The 22,430-nt window shown below is 37.8% G+C and overlaps 1 protein-coding gene across 3 annotated transcripts in view; it reads left to right on the top strand.

The window, feature by feature from the left end:
- Positions 1 to 22,430, top strand: part of ece2a (endothelin converting enzyme 2a) — a 246,905-nt gene that overhangs the window by 9,265 nt on the left and 215,210 nt on the right. For 2 of the 3 annotated variants that reach the window (XM_061920185.1, XM_061920186.1), the window contains one exon: positions 1,018 to 1,182. In XM_061920185.1, coding sequence (XP_061776169.1) covers positions 1,018 to 1,182 — 165 coding nt within the window. Of the gene's footprint in view, positions 1 to 1,017; positions 1,183 to 22,430 lie in introns of those variants that run through there. The other variant, XM_061920187.1, reaches the window with a different exon arrangement.

Raw genomic sequence — 22,430 nt, 5'->3', positions numbered from 1 at the left:
GAGAGCAGATCCAATCCATGGGTCAATCGGCAAGAAAATGAAAGCTAAAGAAAACATCTATACGTTTGATGACTTTGTAGATCTTTGTAAGACAGCATTAAGATAGATTGGTTTTCCTTTGTTTTCTCAAAATCAGCTAGAAGTGAGTTACTAGGTTTTGCCTTTGGATGGGAGAGTAGTCCTGGGTTCAATCCTGGGCTTGGGATCTTTCTGTGTGGAGTTTGCATGTTCTCCCCGTGACTGTGTGGGTTCCCTCCGGGTACTCCGGCTTCCTTCCACCTCCAAAGACATGCACCTGGGGATAGGTTGATTGGCAACACTAAATTGGCCCTAGTGTGTGAATGTGAGTGTGAATGTTGTCTGTCTATCTGTGTTGGCCCTGCGATGTGGTGGCGACTTGTCCAGGGTGGACCCCGCCTTCTGCCCGATTGTAGCTGAGATAGGCTCAAGCGTCCCCCGCAACCCCGAAGGGAATAAGCGGTAGAAATGGATGGATGGATGGGTTTGTATTTATATAACGCTTTACTATACCTGCACAATACCCAAAGCACTTTGCACTATATGTCACATTCCCCCATTCACACACACACACTCACTCACTGATGGTGGAAGCTGCGTGCAAGGCGCAAAAACACGACCCATCAGGAGCAAGGTGGGTGAGGTGTGTCGCTTGAGGACAGAACGGCTGTGACTAGGATGGCCGAAATTGAATTCGAACCCAAAACCCCCAAGTTCCTGGCGCGGCCGCTCTACCATCTGAGCCACGCTGCCCCATTAAAAAAAAAAAATCACCAATAAGAAATCAGTGTTCAAGTTAAGCAACTAAATACAATCCACAATATGGCATACTTTGGACAAAATTAATCATCACAGATTGAATTCCTCTTAAGCCAACATTTGAGATGAGTTTTAAAATAATCAAAGCCAGTATATTCACTAATTGCTATACCTTTGACTCTTCATACCTTTTTAACAAACATGGTGTTGCATAATAGTATCTCCATTTTTGGGTCACAGGAAAGATGAATCACATTCCAGAAGACAACCGGCAGTACAAAAGTGTCGACTACTGGGACGAAAGGTACAAGGTGGAGGAAAGCTACGACTGGTTGGGCGGTTTCTCCAAAATCCGACACATCTTGGAAAAATATATCAAGAAAGATGACTCCATTCTCGTCCTCGGTTAGTATTTTAAAATCTGACTGTCTTTACATCTGTCAACACATTATTTTACAGGGATGATTTTCAAAGTGTGACACAGCCTTTACCACTCAGGCATCACATTTTTATTTTTGTCAAGTTACTCCTTACACTTTGAACACCCTAGTGTTTGCCTAATGACAAAGACAACCCACTCCATGGCCTCCTTTACACTTCACAGCAAATCTGATTTTTTTTTGCCATCAAGTGACGCAGATCGGATGTTTCTTGCCAGTCTGAATGCTCCAAAGTGCTTCAAATCCGATCTTTTTGCATCAGATTTGGCGCACATCAGGAATCTAATCGTTCAAATGTGACTGCAGTCGAAACGGAAATGTGACTAATAAGTAATAGTGTTCATTCGTGTGTGCAGGAAGAAAGTGGAAGTACAAACCCAGTTACCATATGAGTTGGGAAATTGAGTTAGATGTAAATATGAACGGAATGCAATGATTTGCAAATCATTTTCACACCATATTCAGTTGAATATGCTACAAAGAAAACATATTTGATGTTCAAACTGATAAACTTTTTTTGTTGTTGCAAATAATCATTAACTTTAGAATTTCATGGCCGCAACACGTGACAAAGAAGTTGGGAAAGGTGGAAATAAACACTGATAAAGTTGAGAAATGCTCATCAAACACTTATATGGAACATCCCACAGGTGTGCAGGCTAATTGGGAACAGGTGGGGGCCATGATTGGGTATAAAACCAGATTTCTCAAAGTGCAATTACAAGAAATTTGGGTATTTCAAAATCAACGGTCCATAATATCATCAAAAGGTTCAGAGAATCTGGAGAAATCACTCCATGAAAGCGGCATGGCCTGAAACCAACATTGAATGACCGTGACCTTCGATCCCTCAGACGGCACTGTATCAAAAACCGACATCAATCTCTAGAGATATCACCACATGGGCTCAGGAACACTTCAGAAAACCACTGTACACTAAATACAGTTTGTCGCTACATCTGTAAGTGCAAGTTAAAGCTCTACTATGCAAAGCGAAAGCCATTTATCAAAAACATCCAGAAACGCCGCCGGCTTCTCTGGGCCCGAGATCATCTAAGATGGACTGATGCAAAGTGGACAAGTGTTCTTTGGTCTGACAAGTACACTTTTCAAATTGTTTTTGGAAATATTCAACATCGTGTCATCCGGACCAATGGGGAAGCAAACTGTTATCGACCCAAAGTTCAAAAGCCAGCATCTGTGATGGTATGGGGGTGCATTAGTGCCCAAGGCATGGGTAACTTACACATCTGCGAAGGCACCATTAATGCTGAAAGGTACATACAGGCTTGGGACAACATATGCTGACATCTTTTTTTTTTTTTTTTGTCTTGTCCAGCTTCTCAGGCAAATCATATAGTTGATGTAGATGCCCATATCGGCTGTTCAGATTTACTTTACAAAAGAGAAGTGTAGGATACTTCTCTTGTTGCCTTATTTGAATTCGACTTTATTAAATGTATTTATATTATCATTTGATGCAACCGGGCCGCAGCTGCCATCTAAGCGCCGTCTTTTTCATGGACGCCCCTGCTTATTTCAGCAAGACAATGCCAAGCCACATCCAGCATGTGTTACAACAGCGCAGCTTAGTAAAAAAAGAGTGCGGGTATTTTCCTGGCCTGCCTGCAGTCCAGACCTGTCTCCCATCGAAAATGTGTGGCGCATTATGAAGCGTAAAATATGACAGGGGAGACCCCGGACTGTTGAAAGACTGAAGCTATACATAAAACAAGAATGGGAAAGAATTCCACTTTTAGTTTCCTCAGTTCCGAAAAGTTTATTGAGTGTTGTTAAAATAAAAGGTGAGGTAACACAGTGGTGAACATGCCCTTTCCCAACTTCTTTGTCACATGTTGCTGGCATCAAATTCTAAAGTTAATGATTATGTGCAAAAAAAAATGTTTATCAGTTTGAACATCAAATATGTTGTTTTTGTAGCATATTCAACTGATTATGGGTTGAAAAGGATTTGTAAATCATTGTATTCCGTTTATTTTTACATCTAACACAATTCCCCAACTCATATGGAAACGGGGTTTGTAGATACATAATCACAACATTCTGGTTCAGTGACCAATTTTTTTTTTTTGGCGACCAAATTTTCGGTATATAACTAGTCCAAAAATAGTGTCCAAATAATAGGCTATATATCATATATGTTTGCTTACATGTTACGGTTGTCCTAATACCAATATTTTGGTACCGGTATCAAAATGAATTTCGATACTTTTTTAAATAAAGGGGACCACAAAAAATGGCATTATTGGCTTTATTTTAACAAAAAATCTTAGGGTACATTAAATATATGTTTATTATTGTAATCAAAGAACAATTTGTCCTTAAATGAAATGGTGAACATACGAGACAACTTGTCTTTTAGTAGTAAGTAAAGAAACAAAGGCTCCTAATTAGTCTGCTGACGTGTCATTTCTAATTCTATTATTTTGTCTAAATTACGAAGAACAAGCTGTAAAAACTAATTATTAATTCACTTTTTCAGTTATTGTTAATATCTGCTTATTTTCTGTTTCAACATGTTCTATCTACACTTTTGTTAAAATGTAATAATCACTTGTTCTTTTGTTGTTTGATACTGTACATTAGTTTTGGATGATATCACAAATTTAGGTATCGATCCAATACAAAGTAGTTATAGGATCTTACATTGATCTATGTAGTTTATAAACATAATACAGAATTTCCCCCAGAAAATTTGTTAGTTAAGGTGGTGGGAGGGGGCGCCGCCCGGGTTAGGCGGCCTGACGGGGCAGGGGGTGGGTGGCCGGCTGGTTGTAACTCGGCCTGTCGCCATCACGTCTCCACCTCATTGCTGCCACCACAGCCTGGGGAGGGGCATAGACTACAGACTCTGATTACATTGAACACATTGTTTATTTAAAAATATCAATATCTTATAATAAATATAAGTATTAGAGAAATAAAGAAGCTTACAATTTTTGGTTGTGTTTTCCACTCCATTTGCAGAATAGGAATATACGATATATAGCTCGATATTTTTTCTGTAAAGTACAAACAAAACACAAAACCATCCTGATTACTTGAGACAATAAGTATGTCATTAATATGACTTAGTAAGTCAATATTTTGACTTAGTAATTCGAGGTTAATTTTTCTAAATTGTCAGACAATTGCTTCTATGATGTCTTAATGATGTCCAGAAGTCTCTTTTTTTGTGTGGACGTCTTCTTTTACTGCATTCAGGCACTTTGTCTTGATTGGAAGTTTTCGTTTTAGTCTGTCGTGCTTGTGGCTGTTGAGTTTTGCCTAATGAAAAAAAAAAAGGATTAAAAAAAATTATGAATACATTATTTGGGATAAGCCCACTTTAGCACAGGTGTTAAATAGTGACATGTTATTTACAACATGTCAAATGGCCCTCAACATTGTCGGGAAACAAAGTGTGTCAATAAATTACTTCGAGGTATTTTAATTTTGACAGAAACATTTTTTTGTTTTATGCAACTGCAGTTTTACTTAACTCAATAATATTTATTACAAGAAACTACTCAAAGCATTTTTAATACAGCGGTATTTAAATACATCTAAAGCAGCTGAACTTTAATATATGCTTACCATCTTGACTTCTGATTCCAAAGCAAGTATTTTTGTCACACTGTTGTCAAACAATGATACTATTAAAACAAATGGGCAAAATATTATTCCAGATTGTTGCAAGTGGTCATCTGAGAGCATTTGTAATTGCAGTGCAGTTCATATAAAAATGTTTTGATGCCCCAGGTATACAACATCTATCTGCAATGGGGCTGGGGGATACGGCATTTTTTTAATATCGCGATATACGATATATATCTCGGTATTTTGCCTTAGCTTTGAATGAACACTTGATGCATATAATCACAGCAGTATGATGATTCCATTCTTGTTCATACTGCATTAATATATGCTCACTTTAAACTTCCATGCAGAGAAGGAAATCACAATTAAGTCAATTTACCAAATTGTATTTATTAAACAGTTATTAGCAGGTGACTTTTCAAACGATGCTACATATTAGCAGTAATGCTACTTTTGGTAGCAACGCTTTTGCCCCACACATGACAAATTAAAGTTGTCTATTCAACATATTCCTGCTTGAAGCCGAACCACTCCCAGACGATGGACCACGTACTGTTTTTCTTGGGAATTAATTCTTCCTTCATTTGTTACCATATTCGCACCTTCTAAAAGCAACCGCGTGAGAACGTATACTCTAATATTACGATATAGTCATTTTCTATATCGCACAGAGAAAAACCCGTGGTATATCGATACATCGCCCAGCCCTAATCTGCATTTTAACAATATTACTTCCTACCAATGAAGTTAGCGCCCACATACCTGAAGTAGAGCTCTTCTCTCTTTCACCACAGAAGATTGTGGATTTCTCCCATTGGAATCTTGCTGCTCTTGTACATCATTTGGCATAACTTTGTCTGTGACCAGGCTGTCTAGGGTGAATGGAGAATCTGAAATCCTGTGAGAGCTTGTGTCAATATCTGATGTTTCTCTTCCAAATTGAATGGATGTGGTTGATGGAAATTCGCCTGAGATCTGCTGGCATAGTTGGAAGTACAACAAAACAACTCTACTGTAACCACTTCTTCGACCTGGGACGACTGCTTGTCTGTACTTTCCACTAATTGCTTTCAATTTAGTGCCGATAGTTGTTTTTGTGAGGTCCTATTTCCGATGAGGAAATTCCTCAGGTGTCCCTCCAAGTCTGTAACGTTCCAAAATAGGGTTAAGAATGTCACCATACTTGGACTGGCAAGTTTCCCAGTCAACACTTTGTAGAGTTTTGTTAACTTTAAACTCCATAACGATGCTTAAAAGGAGCTCTACTTCTCTGTCAGTCCATATATATAATTCTTACTTGCCGTGATTTGCCATTTCTGCTATATGCCGTCTCCGGAAATGACGTTTTGGATGTTTCTGATTGGCTAAAACGGTCTTAAGTCCGAGGCTACAGCGCCCCCAGTATTTTTGCATGCGTAAAACACTCAGTGTATGCGTTTGCTTGGGGACAGTAATAGATTTTTAAATGCGCACGTGTGGCTGGAGATCTTGTTAAGATGTTGGTTTAGGTGGTGGCTCTTTGTTGTTAAGGCGGACGCCTTAACAACAAAACGCTGCGGGAAACCTATCATGAATTAAAAAAAAAAGATTGTTTGAGGAGAAAAATTATCGATGTAATCATAGGAGTATCAACTAGATACGTCTTGTACTTGGTATCATTACAGTGGATGTCAGGTGTCGATCCACCCATAGCATTTGTTTACATTCAGGCGCGCTAGCTTTTTTTTAGGGGTCAGGCCGGTGAGGTTTTGTATCCTCCTACGGTGTGTAGTGAAGCATGTTTAGCGATCCCTTGTCCTGCAGTGATTATGATACTTGTACTTTGTTGGCATGGAGGCGAGGATTAGTGATTTAGATGTAGCTAAAACTTTGACGACTGCAAATGGATGTTCGCTGCTAGCCAGCTAGCCATGTTTTAAAGCACCTCTTCCTGGGGGTGTTTCAGTTTTATAACTTCACCTTTATCTTTAGTTTTTAGAACAAAATGCCTCCGTTCTCCCTTTTCTGTCTACACACTGTGTCTGCCTGTAAGTACTGCCGAACATGCTCCTCTGCTTGTAAAACCACCAACGTGACGACGCGCCGTCATGCCCGGGAGCCGGTATTTTTCAAACAGAGTATAGTACCGTTTTTGATTCATTAGTACCGCGATACTTTACTACTTATGGTACACCGTACAACCCTAGTACATTGCGTAAGTTGTTTACATGAATTGAAAAATAAAGCTAACATATATCCACGCTGATGTCTGTGTCTGTTCTACTAACAACCATAAAAAGATTAGAAACCTCCCAAATAATTTACACTATGTGTATCCATTCATAAAATTATATTATTTTAATTTATTTACATGTAAAATAAAAACATCACTAATTTTTAGGTGCAGCAACATCTATTTTGCAAAGTAGTAGTGGCGACTTCCTTGTACATTTACGAAATCCCGGTCAACTTAATTTGTTTTCACTTAATCGAAGTGTGCATGCAAGTGACGTCGAGGCCACATTGGGTCTGATAAAGATCACATTTTGCGTGCAACGTAAACGGTCAGCTGGAAGAAATCAGATTTTGAAAAAAAATCCGATTTGGGCCACAGTGGCTTGCAGTGTCAACGTAGTCTTGGACAGTGATGGGCAAGCTACTTGGAAAATGTAGCAAATTTAGCGACAAGTTACTCTCGATTAAATATAGCTAGGCTACAGGGGAAGCTATCCTCGGAGAATTGTAGCAAGCTACATGATAAAAGTAGCTTGCTACATGAATTGAATTTAATTGAAATATTTATTTCAAAACCTGCACAGTACAACTAAACACTTTTTTTTTTTTTTTTTTTTTTTTTTTTTTTTTTTACATTTTTGCAGAGATATTTATGCAAGGCTTGATTAGGGGTTGGATGAAGAAGATGCTTATAATAGCCCAACCACTCTCACTCATTCCACATTTAACATAATCAATATAATACAAGAACAATACTCTATAAACAAAAATAAAACTCCTGTACAGTAATAATACTATGAGACAATACGAGACAAAACACACACACACAACGCACACACACACACGGGCCCAAACACTTTGACCATACACCTCTCTCCCATCGGCTCGGTCCTCTCTCCCATGCGCTCGGTGCTGAGGGCATCACTCTCTTTCCTCCTCGTACTTCTTCAGTACTCCCTTTTTAAACAGTGTTTTAAATTGAATCATGTTAGAACACGTTTTTAACTTGTCTCCTAAATTGTTCCACAGATTGACTCCACACACTGAGAGTGCACGTTGATTTTAAAGTGGTTCTAAATTTAGGCAAATATAATTTGTTGTTTCCTCTTAAACTGTAACTATGGTGATCATCTCTATCATGGAATAGGTTCTGTATATTGGATGGTAGAGAGTTTTGGGATGCCCTAAACATAATTTGAGCAGTTTTAAAGTTAATAACATCGTTAGGTTTAAGTTGCTTTAAGTCCAAAAATAGTGGATTTGAATGATGTCTGTAGTGAACATTGGACACAATCCTGATGGCCTTTTTCTGCAGAGTGACTAAAGGCTGTAGATGTGATTTATAACAATTTCCCCAGACTTCAACACAATAGTTTAAATATAACATAATAAATGAATGAAACAATAACAGCAGAGCATTGGTGTTCAATAAATGACATAGATCTCCTCATTATTCCAACACATTTAGCAACTTTTTGTCCTCAGGTAACTTATATGAGGCTTCCATGAGATATTTGCATCTGTTACCCACTCCTAAGAAAAGAATTTTGATGAACATATTCTATTGTGTGTATCATCAATAACAATCCTGATTGGTATATTACTTTTTGCAATTGCTAAAGAGCATTATTTTGGTCTTCTTTAAATTCAGGGACAATTTGTTTGTATTAAACCAAGTTTTTAACTTAATCATCACCTCAGTTACAGAAGACAGAAGTTGCTTCACGTCGTCACCAGCACATGTAATGGTTGTACCATCAGCAAACAGGATGAATTTCTGCAGTGTTGACACTTGACATATTTTGTTGATATATATTATAAACAGTGTGGGGTCCCAGTATCGACCCCCTGGGGGACTCCACAGGTTATGTTCATCAAGTGTAACTGAGATTGTACAAATATTACTATTAACTGTCATTTAGCTGGGGACACCCTGCAACTACCTCTAGGGGTCCCCGAACCCCACTCTATGTACCGTATTTTCCGCACTATAAGGCGCACCTAAAAACCTCAAATTTTCTCAAAAAGCTGACAGTGCGCCTTATAATCCGGTGTGCCCTATATATGGACCAATATTGAGCCACAACAGGTCTCGTAACTACGGTAAGCAGCCACCGACTTCATTTTCCCCCGTAAAAGAAGAAGTGCGCTTCTTCTACGATAAGCAGCCGCCGACTTCATTTTCCCCGTAGAAGAAGAAGTGCGGTTATTCTTCCACGAATAAGCAGTCGCCGACATCATTTTCCCCCGTAGAAGAAGCACGCTTCTTCTTCTACGGTAAGCAGCCGCCGACTTCATTTTCCCTCATAGAAGAAGAAGCGCGCGGTGCAAGCTGGGATAAATGACTCCGGGAGGCGTGCTGTTTCTGTGTCGTTTATGTAAAGGCCCCAAAATGGCTCCTATTAAGTGACTCGCTTACGACGCAGAGTTTAAACTCAAGGCGATCAGTCACACAGTAAAACACGGGAATAGAGCGGCAGCGAGAGAATTTAACATTAACAGAGGCGACACTGACTCGTTCAATGACGACTTCGATGAGACGGAGTCGGGCATGTTTGATGCCGTATTAGCACAACTGTTTAATTCGAACACTGAATAAGAAGAATTTGAGGGATTCGTGGATGAGGAATAACTTAATAAAGTGAGCTTTACATGTTTATTTGGTGTGTTGTGTTGTGTGACATTATCGTTTGAGCAACATTGAGTTATTGATCAGGCATGTGATTTTTAGCCCTAAAGTCTAAAGTCGGAATTCCGTCTTTTTTAATCTCGGGGGGGGGGGGGGGGGGGGGGGGGATTATCATCCGTTTTTTTTTCCGACCCTAAGTCAAGATTCGTTTACTTGCCGATTCGTCTTTTGTAATCGAGATGTATCTTATATTATGCCGTAGTTGATTGGTCGATATGTTCCTTGTGACCAATCAGGACATCTGTTATGAATGATGACGTTATTTCCGCCATTTTCCAAAAGTAAACGATGTCGGTTCTCGAGAGAAAGGACGCATCACGAGTAAAATAAATTGATAAACATGTCAAAAATAAGTTTCGATGGGATTGAAGGGAAAGGGAAATCACTGATACTGTTGGGAAGAAGGAAGTTACGACTTTGTTCGGCGATTTTATTGGGAAAATCGATCGTCCCGGAAAAGTTTTGTGCATGTGGTGTCATGATAATATTGACTATGGATCACAAGGTTTCAAGGCTTTGGAAGTACATGCCAAACACCAAAAACATATGAAACAACTTGAAGCAAGGAAAACAAACTTTTCACTAGCTGTTACTTTTGGATGTCAACCGAAAGTGAGCAAACCTTACGGACTTCATCCTTTGTTTAGATTGACAACTGCCGTAGACATCGAGAGGAAAGATCCACCCAAACAACCCACTTAAGTTGCAGACAGGGTAGTATGAGGTAAGCTAAAAAATATTGGCTTGCGAAATACGCATGTTTGTTTTAAATATTAAACAATTATTCCTTTTCGAAATATAAATGGCTTTTTCTAAAAATAAAAAGCCACGTGAAAATATATTATGAAATTACAGAAATTCAAAGTTGCATTATTGATTCCAGTTAACAATTTATTTGAAATAAATTTGCATATAATACTGTTTTGTAATATTACGTTTTTATGTAGTCTCTTCATACAATATTGTCAGTGGTGTGACAATCTTGTAGGTAAATATTTTCACACTTGTTTCATGCAATATGTCAGTGTCCTCACATTATTATTATTTCCTATTTTCAAATGTGAGTAAACAATACTAAACATCTCTAATGTACACAGAAATGTTTCAGTCTTTTTCATCGTGGTCAAATCACATGCCTGATTGATAGATTATTGCTTTGCACTATTTCGAGTGTTACTATATTGTGATTGCACTAACGTTTGATTTACCGTAACAGTATCAGACTGTTTTTTTTTACGTGTTTATTGAATTGGGGAAAATAATAAAACAGCTGTTTATTATTTTGGGATGTGAACGGAGTTGTCAGAAAGCTGGTTTGTAATTATTAATAAAGTTTGACTGACCTCCTATCTGACTGTTTTGTTGACATTCCCTTTAGCGCTGCTCCATCTAAAGCAAGAGTGTCAAACTCTGGCCCGCGGGCCACATTTGGCCCGCCGTGTAATTTCTTTTGGCCCTTGAGGTAATATCAAATTAAGATTAGAGCTGGCCCGCCGGTATTATATAGCGGCGATGCCTCTGTATCACTGCATTCAACGCTGATACTCATAGTTGCCAACCCTCACGATTTTCCCGGGAGAGTCCCAAAGTTCAGTGCCCCTCCCGAAAATCTCCCGGGAAAACCATTCCTCCAAATTTCTCCCGAGTTCCACCCGGACTACAATATTGGGGGCGTGCCTTGAAGGCACTGCCTTTAGCGTCCTCTACAGCCTGTCGTCACGTCCGCTTTTCCGCCATACAAACAACGTGCCGGCCCAGTCACATAATATACAGTGTGCGGCTTTAACTCACACAAGTGAATGCAAAGCATACTTGATCAACAGCCATAAGGGTCACACTGAGGGTGCCCATATAAACAACTTTAACACTTTTACAAATATGCGCCACACTGTGAAGCCACACCAAACAAGAATGACAAACACATTTCGGGAGAACATCCGCACCGTTGCACAACATAAACTCAACAGAAGAAATACCCAGAACCCCTTGCAGCACTAACTCTTTCGGGACACTACAATATACAGCCCCGCTACCATCAAACCCCGCTCCCCCCCACAATTTTTATTTAAATTTTATTTGATATGCCATTGATATTTTTTAATCATTATTATTATAATTTGAAACTCGATTTCGCATGTGAATATGAAGTTATATAAGCCTTGCTTGTTTAATATTCAATGCAAAACTTGTTTGGGTCCCTGTTAAAAGGTTAATTTATTCAACATTGGCCCGCGGCTTTGATCAGTTTTAAATTTTGGCCCACTCTGTATTTGAGTTTGACACCCCTGATCTAAAGGATGTATAACGTAACCCCAGCCTCTACTGTAGCGTTTATTCTATGCGCCTTATATATGAACAGAGTTTTAAAATAGGCCATTCATTGAAGGTGCGCCTTATAGTGCGGAAAATACAGTAGTTATTTAGTTTGTCTTTTCTTTGGCCCACCCCTATATTATTTATTTTCTCTACCTATAGTAAAAAACAGCATCCATCTAGATCTTGACAAAAAACCCAATGTTCTTTGGGAACAGTTGGTAATGGTTATGTACAGTACAACTTTTCATGAACTAAATATGGGTTGGACGTCTTAGATGAAGAGAGCAGTTATGATGGTGGTTTACAGAGTAAACAACTAAAAACTAAGGTGTTGGGCATTGTTTTTTCTAAACATACATTTGTCCAAATATGGCCAAGGACACGCATTATTGTGGGTTTCCTGCACATTGTCTTCATCATTAAAGGAAAAATCTAATCCGCAGGAGAGAATTCCTCTGACATTTTCAAATGTTTCTTTTTTTTTTTGAGTGGTCAGCTTGAAGCGTCCCTCTCTCTCCGACTCCCTTGTCGTCATGTGACATGAGGGCGTGTCTGTTATGATTTTGCTTACTGGTTTCGACGATTCGCCTTATCTTGCCTCTCATTGGCAAGTCCTTAATGTTTCGCTCTAACCTTAGTCAATTGTGACTCATCAAAGAAACACCAACCAATCATCATGGAAGTTCGCCGTATGTATGAATCTTTTCATTCATCCAGGTCATTGGATTTTCTCTATATTTTTTGTGCCTGGATTCATAGTCACCTTCTCATTCAATGTGTTTTTCTTTATTTTCATGACTATTTACATTGTAGATTCTCACTGAACACATCAAAACTACAAATCCCGTTTCCATATGAGTTGGAAATTGTGTTAGATGTAAATATAAACGGAATACAATGATTTGCAAATCCTTTTCAACCCATATTCAATTGAATGCACTACAAAGACAAGATATTTGATGTTCAAACTCATAAACTTTATTTTTTTTTGGCAAATAAAAATTAACTTAGAATTTCATGGCTGCAACACGTGCCAAAGTAGTTGGGAAAGGACGTGTTCACCACTGTGTAACATCACCTTTTCTTTTAACAACACTCAATAAATGTTCGGGAACTGAAGAAAATAATAGTTGAAGCTTTGAAAGTGGAATTCTTTCCCATTCTTGTTTTATGTATAGCTTCAGTCGTTCAACAGCCTTGAGTCTCCGCTGTCGTATTTTATGCTTCATAATGCGCCACACATTTTCGATGGGAGACAGGTCTGGACTGCAGGCGGGTCAGGAAAGTACCCGCACTCTTTTTTTACGAAGCCACGCTGTTGTAACATTTGTCTTGCTGAAATAAGCAGGGGCGTCCACGATAACGTTGCTTGGATGACAACATATGTTGCTCCAAAACCTGTATGTACGTTTCAGCATTAATGGTGCCTTCATAGATGTGTAAGTGACCCATGCTTTGGGCACTAATGCACCCCCATACCATCACAGATGCTGGCTTTTCAACTTTGCGCCTATAACAATCCGGATGGTTATTTTCCTCTTTGTTCTGGAGGACACCACGTCCTCTGTTTCCAAATATAATTTGAAATGTGGACTAGTCAGACCACAGAACACTTTTCCACTTTGCATCAGTCCATCTTAGGTTAGCTCGGGCCCAGCCAAGCCGGCGGCATTTCAGGATATTGTTGATACACGGGTTTGGCTTTGCATAGTAGAGTTTTAACTTGCACTTACAGATGTAGTTACTGACAGTGGTTATATGAAGTGTTCCGCCTGAGGGATCAAAGGTCCGTAACATCATCGCTTACGTGCAGTGATTTTTCCAGATTCTCTAAACTTTTTGATGATTTTAAATGGTAAAGTCCCTAATTTCCTTGCAAAAGCTCATTGAAAAATGTTCTAAAACTGTTCGACAATTTGCTTTCAAAGTGGTGACCCTCCCCCCATCCTTGTTTGTGAATTACTTAGCATTTCATGGAAGCTGCTTTTATACCCAATCATGGCACCCACCTGTTCGCAATTAGCCTGCACACCTGTGGGATGTTCTATATAAGTGTTTAATAAGCATTCCTCAACTTCATCAGTATTTATTGCCACCTTTCCCAACGTCTTTGTCATGTGTTGCTGGCATCAAATTCTAAAGTTAATGATTATTTGCAAAAAAAAAAAAAAAAAATGTTTATCAGTTTGAACATCAAATATGTTGTCTTTGTAGCATAATCAACTGAATATGGGTTGAAAATGATTAGCAAATCATTGTATTCCGTTTATATTTACATCTAACACAATTTCCCAACTAATATGGAAACGGGGTTTGTATGAATGAACACGTGGAGTTATGTACTTAACAAAAAAAGGTGAAATAACTGAAAACAGGCTTTGCACACTCTTGGCATTTTTCCATGAGCTTCAAGAGGTACTCACCTGAAATGGTTTTCACTTCACAGGTGTGCTTGAAGCTCATGGGGAGAATGCCAAGAGTGTGCAAAGCAGTAATCAAAGCAAAGGGTGGCTATTTTGAACAAACTAGAATATAAAACATGTTTTCAGTTATTTCACCTTTTTTTGTTAAGTACATAACTCCACATGTGTTCATTCATAGTTTTCATCATCATCATCATCATTTATTTTTATTCCTTTCATGAAAATGCATATTTACAAACCACGTACAATTGGCACTTTCATTGTTTTTGTTGTCTTTTTTCTTATACATTTCCATGATCAGAAAGGAGCAGATGGAAGAATAATATTCTTATATTTATCTGCCCCTTTTTTTTTAACACAAATTACAGTATTTTAGATGACTTTATAACTTTAGAACTTTATAACTCCACCAACACCCAAACTCCAACATACTTTTCCATTTTCCTTTAAGCATTTTCACAATGACACGTCCAATCTAAATCAAAACTCAGTTTGACATAATTCCAGTTTTCTCTTTTTATAACTCTTTTTAAATACAAAGATATTCTTACGGCTTTTTAAGTCTTTGTTTAGATAATTCCATGCTTTCACACCAACAACAGACAAGCACATTTGTTTCAAATTTGTTCGCGCTCTTGGATGTTTAAAGTCATACGGCCTTCTGTGGGTCTCATCTTCAGATGTGAACACAATAACTTTTGTATGTCCTTCGGAAGAACTTTATTTTTCGTTTTGAACATCATTAATAGAGTATTAAATTATGCAATGTCTTTTAGTTTAAGTAAACCTGACTTAATGAAGAGTGGATTTGTGTGGTCTCTATATCCTACTTTAAAAATGATTCGAATTGCTCTTTTCTGTGAAAGAAATAAAGGCATTATGTTGCTATGATATGTATTTCCACATATTTCTGCACAATAATTGAAATAAGGTAGAATAATTGAGCAATATAACATTCTCATTGTGTTGTATGGAAAACTATATTTAACCTTGTTCAGAATAAATAAGCTTTTAGATACCTTATTTTTCACGTGCATTATATGAGCTTTCCATGTCAACTTTTCATCCAAGATGACCCCAAGAAATCTGATTGCAGACACCCTCTCAAATTTCACATTGTTTATGGTAAACTAACTTCTATCTTTCCTTTATTACCGAATACCATATATTTAGTCTTTTCCAAATTTAAAGATAATTTATTTATATCAAACCACAATTTTAGTTTAACCCTTTCCTCTTCAATATTGGCTAACATTTTCAAGTCATCTCCTGAACAGTATAAATTTGTATCGTCTACGAATAATATGCACTGTAAAATTTTCGAAGCCTCACAAATATCATTTATATATAAAGTAAAAAGTTTGGGTCCTAAAATCGAACCTTGTGGAATTCCACATTCAATATTCATACATTCTGACCTATGATCACCGATCTCAACATATTGCTGTCGTTGATGTAAATAACTGGTTAACCAGTCCAGTGCAACTCCTCTGACTCCATAAGTATATAATTTAGAAAGGAGAATTTGATGATCTACGGTGTCAAATGCCTTCTTTAAATCAATGAACACTCCTATTGTGTATTTATTTTGATCAACTGCAGTTGTAATCTCTTCAATAATGTTCATGATGGCCAAGCTCGTAGACCTGTTTGATCGAAATCCATACTGATTTTCATTTAATAATTTATGTTTTTCAATAAAACAGTCTAATTTATTAACAAACAGTTTTTCAAGCACTTTTGAGATAAATTGAGATAAGAGAGATACTGGTCTATAATTAACAAATGTATGTTTATCTTCGGTTTTAAATAAAGGTACAACCTTAGCTGTTTTCATACTGTCTGGGAAGACCCCTACTTTAAAAGAACAATTAATTATATGATGCAATGGTTTAATGATGCAATCAATTGTGTTTTTTATTATACTCATGTCAATGCCCTCATTGTCTGTTGAAGTCTTGTTTTTTAGTTTGTAAACCACAGATATGATTTCATTCTCAGTCATTTCACTAAGAAACATTGACTGCATAACTTTATTTTCCCTTTTCCAGACATCCCCTGATTGATCATTAGCTCTACGTATTTTGTTTGCTAAGCTAGGTCCTACATTTACAAAGAATTGATTCAATTCATTGACAATTTCATCTTTGTTTTCAATTAACATATTATCTTTTTTTAAATATCCTAGGTAGTTCTGTTCGCCTTGTCCTATTCCCTATTGCTTTATTTAAAATATTCCATGTAGCCTTTATTTTATTTTTATTTTCATGCAACATTCTTTCGTAATATTCCCTTTTTGCTTGTCTCAATATATTGGTCGACTTTATAGTTTTGATGTGACTATATACAATTTAAATAGTCATGAAAATAAAGATTGGTTGAGGTGTGTTCAAACAGTTCTGCTGTGAAACGTTCACCAACAACCACAAGGTGTCACTGTTTGTCTAAATATGAACTACTTCCTCTGGAAAAACAAGCTACAAAAAACCTGCATGAAACATGAAGAGCCTGCTGAATTTAGCCTCTGCGGGGATGAAATGTGAGCAAAATAGAATGTTGTCTCAGTCCTCAGTGACCCTAAACATCTTTTTGCACCTTCATCCAGTTCATTTAGAGGATCACATTTTACAGGCTTATTTAAAAACAATGTTATTATTATTTTTTATTTTTACCAGACAGACCACTATATGGCAAGTGAACAGTCCTTTGTTGTCTGCCTGTCATACCTTCACACAGGCATAGAGGGCCTTGGTGGTCCATGGTTTTGCACTAAGGTGGGAACCTTCATGTGTTCATGTGCTGCAGCGTGTTTGTGTATGGCTAGATGTGTGTGACGCAGACTGTGTTTGTTTCATGGTACTGTCTAATTCCTGCAATATGTTGAATGCCTTCATATCAGTGACTCTACCTAGTTACTCAAAAAAACACAAAACTGATGTCCTTGAAATGTTGTGGTGTCTTGGCAGATTGGTAAAAAGTACTTGCTTCTCATTTCTTCCATTAATGCAGTAAAAAGAAAACATTTCACGCACCCCCAACCTCTCCGCTGCTACAATAATAGTAGTATTTGACTATGAAGTTGTTATAAGTACATATCTGCATAACATTAATGAATACAAGAAAAAATAAAGAACCCTAAATCACTTACAACATGGGCGTAAAACTAATTTTAGTTTGAGTGCCATATGGAGAAAAATCTACTCCCAAGTAGGCTGGACTAGTAACATCATGGCACAATAACTTAAAAATGAAGACAACTTCAGATTGTTTTCTTTGTTTAAAATAGAATAAGTACATTCTGAAAATGTACGTATCATAATGTTTTTTTTTTCTTACACATACATGTTGTGGTTAGTTGTATTTTATCTTTATTTGTCATTATTTATACTTTCTGAATAAATTATGTGACAATGTTCCTGAGTGAATTCATTAGTGTTAATTTTCAATCCATCAAGATAATATCAAAATCAAATTACAGGTTATTTATGTAGTTTGCTCATTTTCCTTGATTGATGTACTAACATCATGTGGTTTATTTTTATTTTTTACATATGTAGCATAATCTACAGAGATACTAAGAATTGCTATTCCGACATCTAGTGGACACATTTAGAACAAAAGTTTCTTTCATTCAATAATGTCTCATTTTTATACTTACATTTGTGATCAAAATTATTCAACCTCCACACAACTTTGGTGTTCTAGCAAGTTGGACATTTATTCCGTATTTTGTTTATAGTCATATCAAATAAAGATGTGTCAAATAGACAAATGCAACTTAAATTGTAGCACTGTATTTTACAAAATACCAAAAAAGGAAATTTTTCTTAATATATCATTGACGAAATCATTCAACCCCCTAGTTACATGCATCTTTAGTACTTAGTAGAACACCCTTTGGCAGTAATTACATCTTTCAAACGTGATACATAACCGGACACAAGCTTCTTGCAACCATCTACAGGTATTTTAGCCCATTCCTCTTGGGCAAAGGCCCCCAGTTCATTCATATTCTTGGGCTTGCGTCCTGCAACTGCCTTCTTCAAGTCCCACCACAGGTTTTCTATAGGATTTAGGTCTGGCGACTGTGAAGGGCACTCCAGAGTCTTCCAGCCCTTCTTCTGCAACCACTCTGATGTTGATTTGGAGGTATGCTTGGGATCGTTGTCCTGTTGGAAGGTCCAACGTCTCCCAAGCCTCAGCTTTGTCACTGACTTTATGACATTTGCAGCTAATATATCCTGGTAGGAAATAGAATTCATAATGCCTTGAACGCGCTGGAGATTCCCGGTACCTGAGGCAAAGAAACAGCCCCAGAGCATGATTGACCCCCCACCATGCTTAACAATAGGAAAGGTGTTCTTCTCTTTGTAATCTTCATTTTTTTCTCCTCCAGACATAACGTTGATTCATAGGCCCAAAGAGTTCCAGTTTTGTCTCATCACTCCATAGAACAGTTTCCCAACACCTTTGGGGTTTGTCCAGATTATTTTTGGCATACTGAAGTCTATTTTTCTTGTGCCTGGTAGTAAGAAGTGGGGTGCGCCTGGGAGTTCTGGCATGGAGGCCTTATTGTCTGGGACGAAACCTGTGTTCCCCCCTCTGTAATGTCCTGTTGTAGTTCCTCAGCTGTTACCCGGGGGTTTTTCACCACTGTACACACACAGCATCCTCTTTCTACCACGCCCAGGTTGTGTTTCCACTGTGCCTTTAGCTTTAAACTTGCGAATTATGCTCCCAACTGTGTCTCTTGGAATGTGTAATGTCTTTGCTATTTTCTTATATCCATATCCTTTCTTATGAAGAGAAATGACCTCCTCTCTTGACTTCTTTGACCACTCCCTGGACGTCACCATGTTGCAAATACACCATTGACCATCTAGAAGAAGCTGAGCGTCACAGTCTTTTTCAATCAGTATAATTGTTGCTCGTTATGGTTCTAATCACATAGTTTTCTTTATTTTGTGAAACGGGTCAAAATGGCTCTTTGAGTGGTGGAGGTTGGCGACCCCTGCTGTAGATGATGGTACATATGTACAAAATAAACCCCATGATGTTAGTATATCAATCGAGGAAAATTATCAAAATACATACATGGCATACTGTAATTTGATTTTGATATTTTTTTTTTTTATCTTGATAAATTGAAAATGAACACCATTGAGTTGACTGATGAACCTTATTATCACATCATTCATTCAGAAAATATAAATAACGACAAATAAAGATGGATTACTATTAACCGCAACATGTAAGTGTAAAAAAACAACAACATTATGATTTGTACATTTTCAGAATGTGCCTTTTCTCTCATTAAACACAGAAAATATGAAGGTGTCTTTATTTTTAAGTTATCGTGCAGGGATTTTACCAGTCCGGCCCACTTGGGAGTAGATTTTTGTCCATGTGGCCCCCGATCTAAAATGAGTTTGACACCCCTGCTTTAGACCAATCATTGAGGAAATCGCCTGAAATTGAGTTGGTCATTACCTCTCTCTACACCACTCCGGTTTTTCATGGTGAGGCTGTCACCTAGTGATGTTTCGTAAGTACTGCATGAATTATTAAGTGCATGTAGCGTGAGACCACATGTTGGGCTTTGTGGTTGCTTTGTTAGTACTGTACTTGCTTTTTATCAAAGTTGAAAAACATATCACCTGCGATACAGTAGGGCATATTTTTTTTGTATCTCCTGAGAACGCTTGTCTCAGAGCGTAAATCATCACCAGCTGGGGTTGTCCCAATACTAATGTTTTGGTTACTGGTATCGGTACCAAAATGTATTTTGATGCTTTTCGATACTTTTCTAAATAATTGGCAGGGTTTCACGCACATTCAATTATTTGTGGAGGCCTGCCACGAAATAATTACGGCCGCCACAAATAAAAAATAAATAAATAAAATATATATGTAAATATATATTTTTTTCCAGCTTTTGACTCGCTCGACCGCTCATACAAGCAATGGGACTCTGTCTGTGGATGGAGCTTGTAGATACATATGATATAAATATGTAAATATTATATAAATATGTGTATAAATATGTACATAAAGTGTTGTAATTATATTCCAACTCCGCGTTCTTTTTGGTCATCGCCATCGCTGACCCCCCCCCCCCCCTTTTTTTTTATTAAACAAAAAAGTAATCATAGTAGTATAATCATAGTATTATCTACTAGATCCGCTCCTGTACTTGATATAATTACAGTAGATTTTTGGTGTAGATCCACCCATGGCATTTCTTTACATTGTGACGGTGGTGAGCTATTGTATCTTCCTACGGTGTGTAGTGAAGCATGTTTAGCTATTCCTCGTCATGCAGTGATAATGATACTTGTAAGAAAAATACTGTATTTGTCACCATGGAGGCGAGGATTAGTGATTAAGAAGTAGCTAAAACATTGCCGACTGAGGCTGGATGTTTGCTGCTAGCTAACTAGCCATGTCTTAAAGCACCTCTTCCTGAGGGTGTTTCAGTGTTTTAACTTCAACTTTATCTTTAGTTTTTTCGGCCAAAATGCGTCCATTCTCCCTTTTCTGTCTACACACTGTGTCTGGTTGTAAGTACCACGTGTGTGTGTTTGCACTACCAAACATGCCCCCCTGCTCGTAAAACTAGCAATGTCATGCCCGGAGACCGGTACTTTTCAAACAGCGTATTGTACCATTTTTGATTAGTACTGCAATACTATACTAGTACCGGTATACCGTACAACCCTATCATATACCGTAACATATCACCTTTGATACAGTAGGGAAGGAAATTTTTTTTCCTGTATCTCCTGAGAGTGCTCGTCTCAGAGCGTAAATCATCACCAGCACGTTTTGGTCTTCTTCATTGGCCTTCAATGTCTCCATGATCATCAGCTCTGTATGAAGAAGCCTACTGTAAAGATGTGCGCACGTGTCGGCCAGACATGAAGAGCTCCTAAAGTGCAGTGGAATATCATCACGCTGGATTAGACAAGTGCCCGCCACTCTCTCGCACGCATTTCACGGCTAGCCTCGCTTGTCAAGGCTATAAATCCAGAAAGACCACTGGCTCGTAGAAGACGACACAATACATTAGTGTCACCACAGGGACGACCACGATATGACTTGCCAGGGAAAAGGGAGAGGAGGGGTAGTGAGTGTGTGTGTGTGTGCGTGTGCGTGTGCGTGTGTGTGTTGGTAAATAGGTTAATACAGGAGACATTAAATGAAGGCAAATAATCACAATTTGGCCTGTCTTTGTTCTGTCTGAACTAGAGGTGATTTTTTTATTAGGATAATATGGAAGGCAATGATATGAGATTGGTTTGGTTAAAGGTGTCACAATATTGCTGGGCTATATGGCCTTTTTTTAATATCTCAATATTTTTAGGCCATGTCACGATACACAATATATATCTCGATATTTTGCCTTAGCCTTGAATGAACACTTGATGCATATAATCAGAGCAGAATGATGATTCTATGTGTCTATATTAAAACATTCTTCTTCATACTGCATTAATACTACTTAATTAATTACTACCATATTGTATATGCACCTTAGGAGGAGCTGCTCCAATTTCGTTGTTCTTTGAACCTGTTCATTGCAATAATGACAATAAAACTCTATTCTAATATATGCTCATTTTAAACTTTCATGCAGAGATGGAAATCACAACTAAGTCAAGTTATTAAACTCTTATTGAGCAGTGGCACAAACATTCATGTCATTTCAAAACAGAAAGTGCAAGTTTGTCAGACATTTTAAATCAAGCTATAAGTGCACTTGTGTGCATGATGTCACTAAGATATCAAAACAACACTGAATTAAAGTGCATTTTTTGTACAGAATGCCACTACAATAGTTTAAAACAAATAAAGTGCACTTTTGTGCATGATGTCACACAAGATATTTCAATAACTGTCAAATAAAAATGAGCTGCATAACAGGAAATCAAATAGTGTATTGATTAACGTGGACCCCCGACTTAAACAAGA

The sequence above is a fragment of the Nerophis ophidion genome, linkage group LG14 (genome assembly GCF_033978795.1).
Source record: "Nerophis ophidion isolate RoL-2023_Sa linkage group LG14, RoL_Noph_v1.0, whole genome shotgun sequence".
In the NCBI taxonomy this organism is placed as follows: Eukaryota; Metazoa; Chordata; class Actinopteri; order Syngnathiformes; family Syngnathidae; genus Nerophis; species Nerophis ophidion.
Note: the sequence above shows the minus strand (reverse complement) of the source record. Positions and strands in the feature narration are given on the sequence as shown.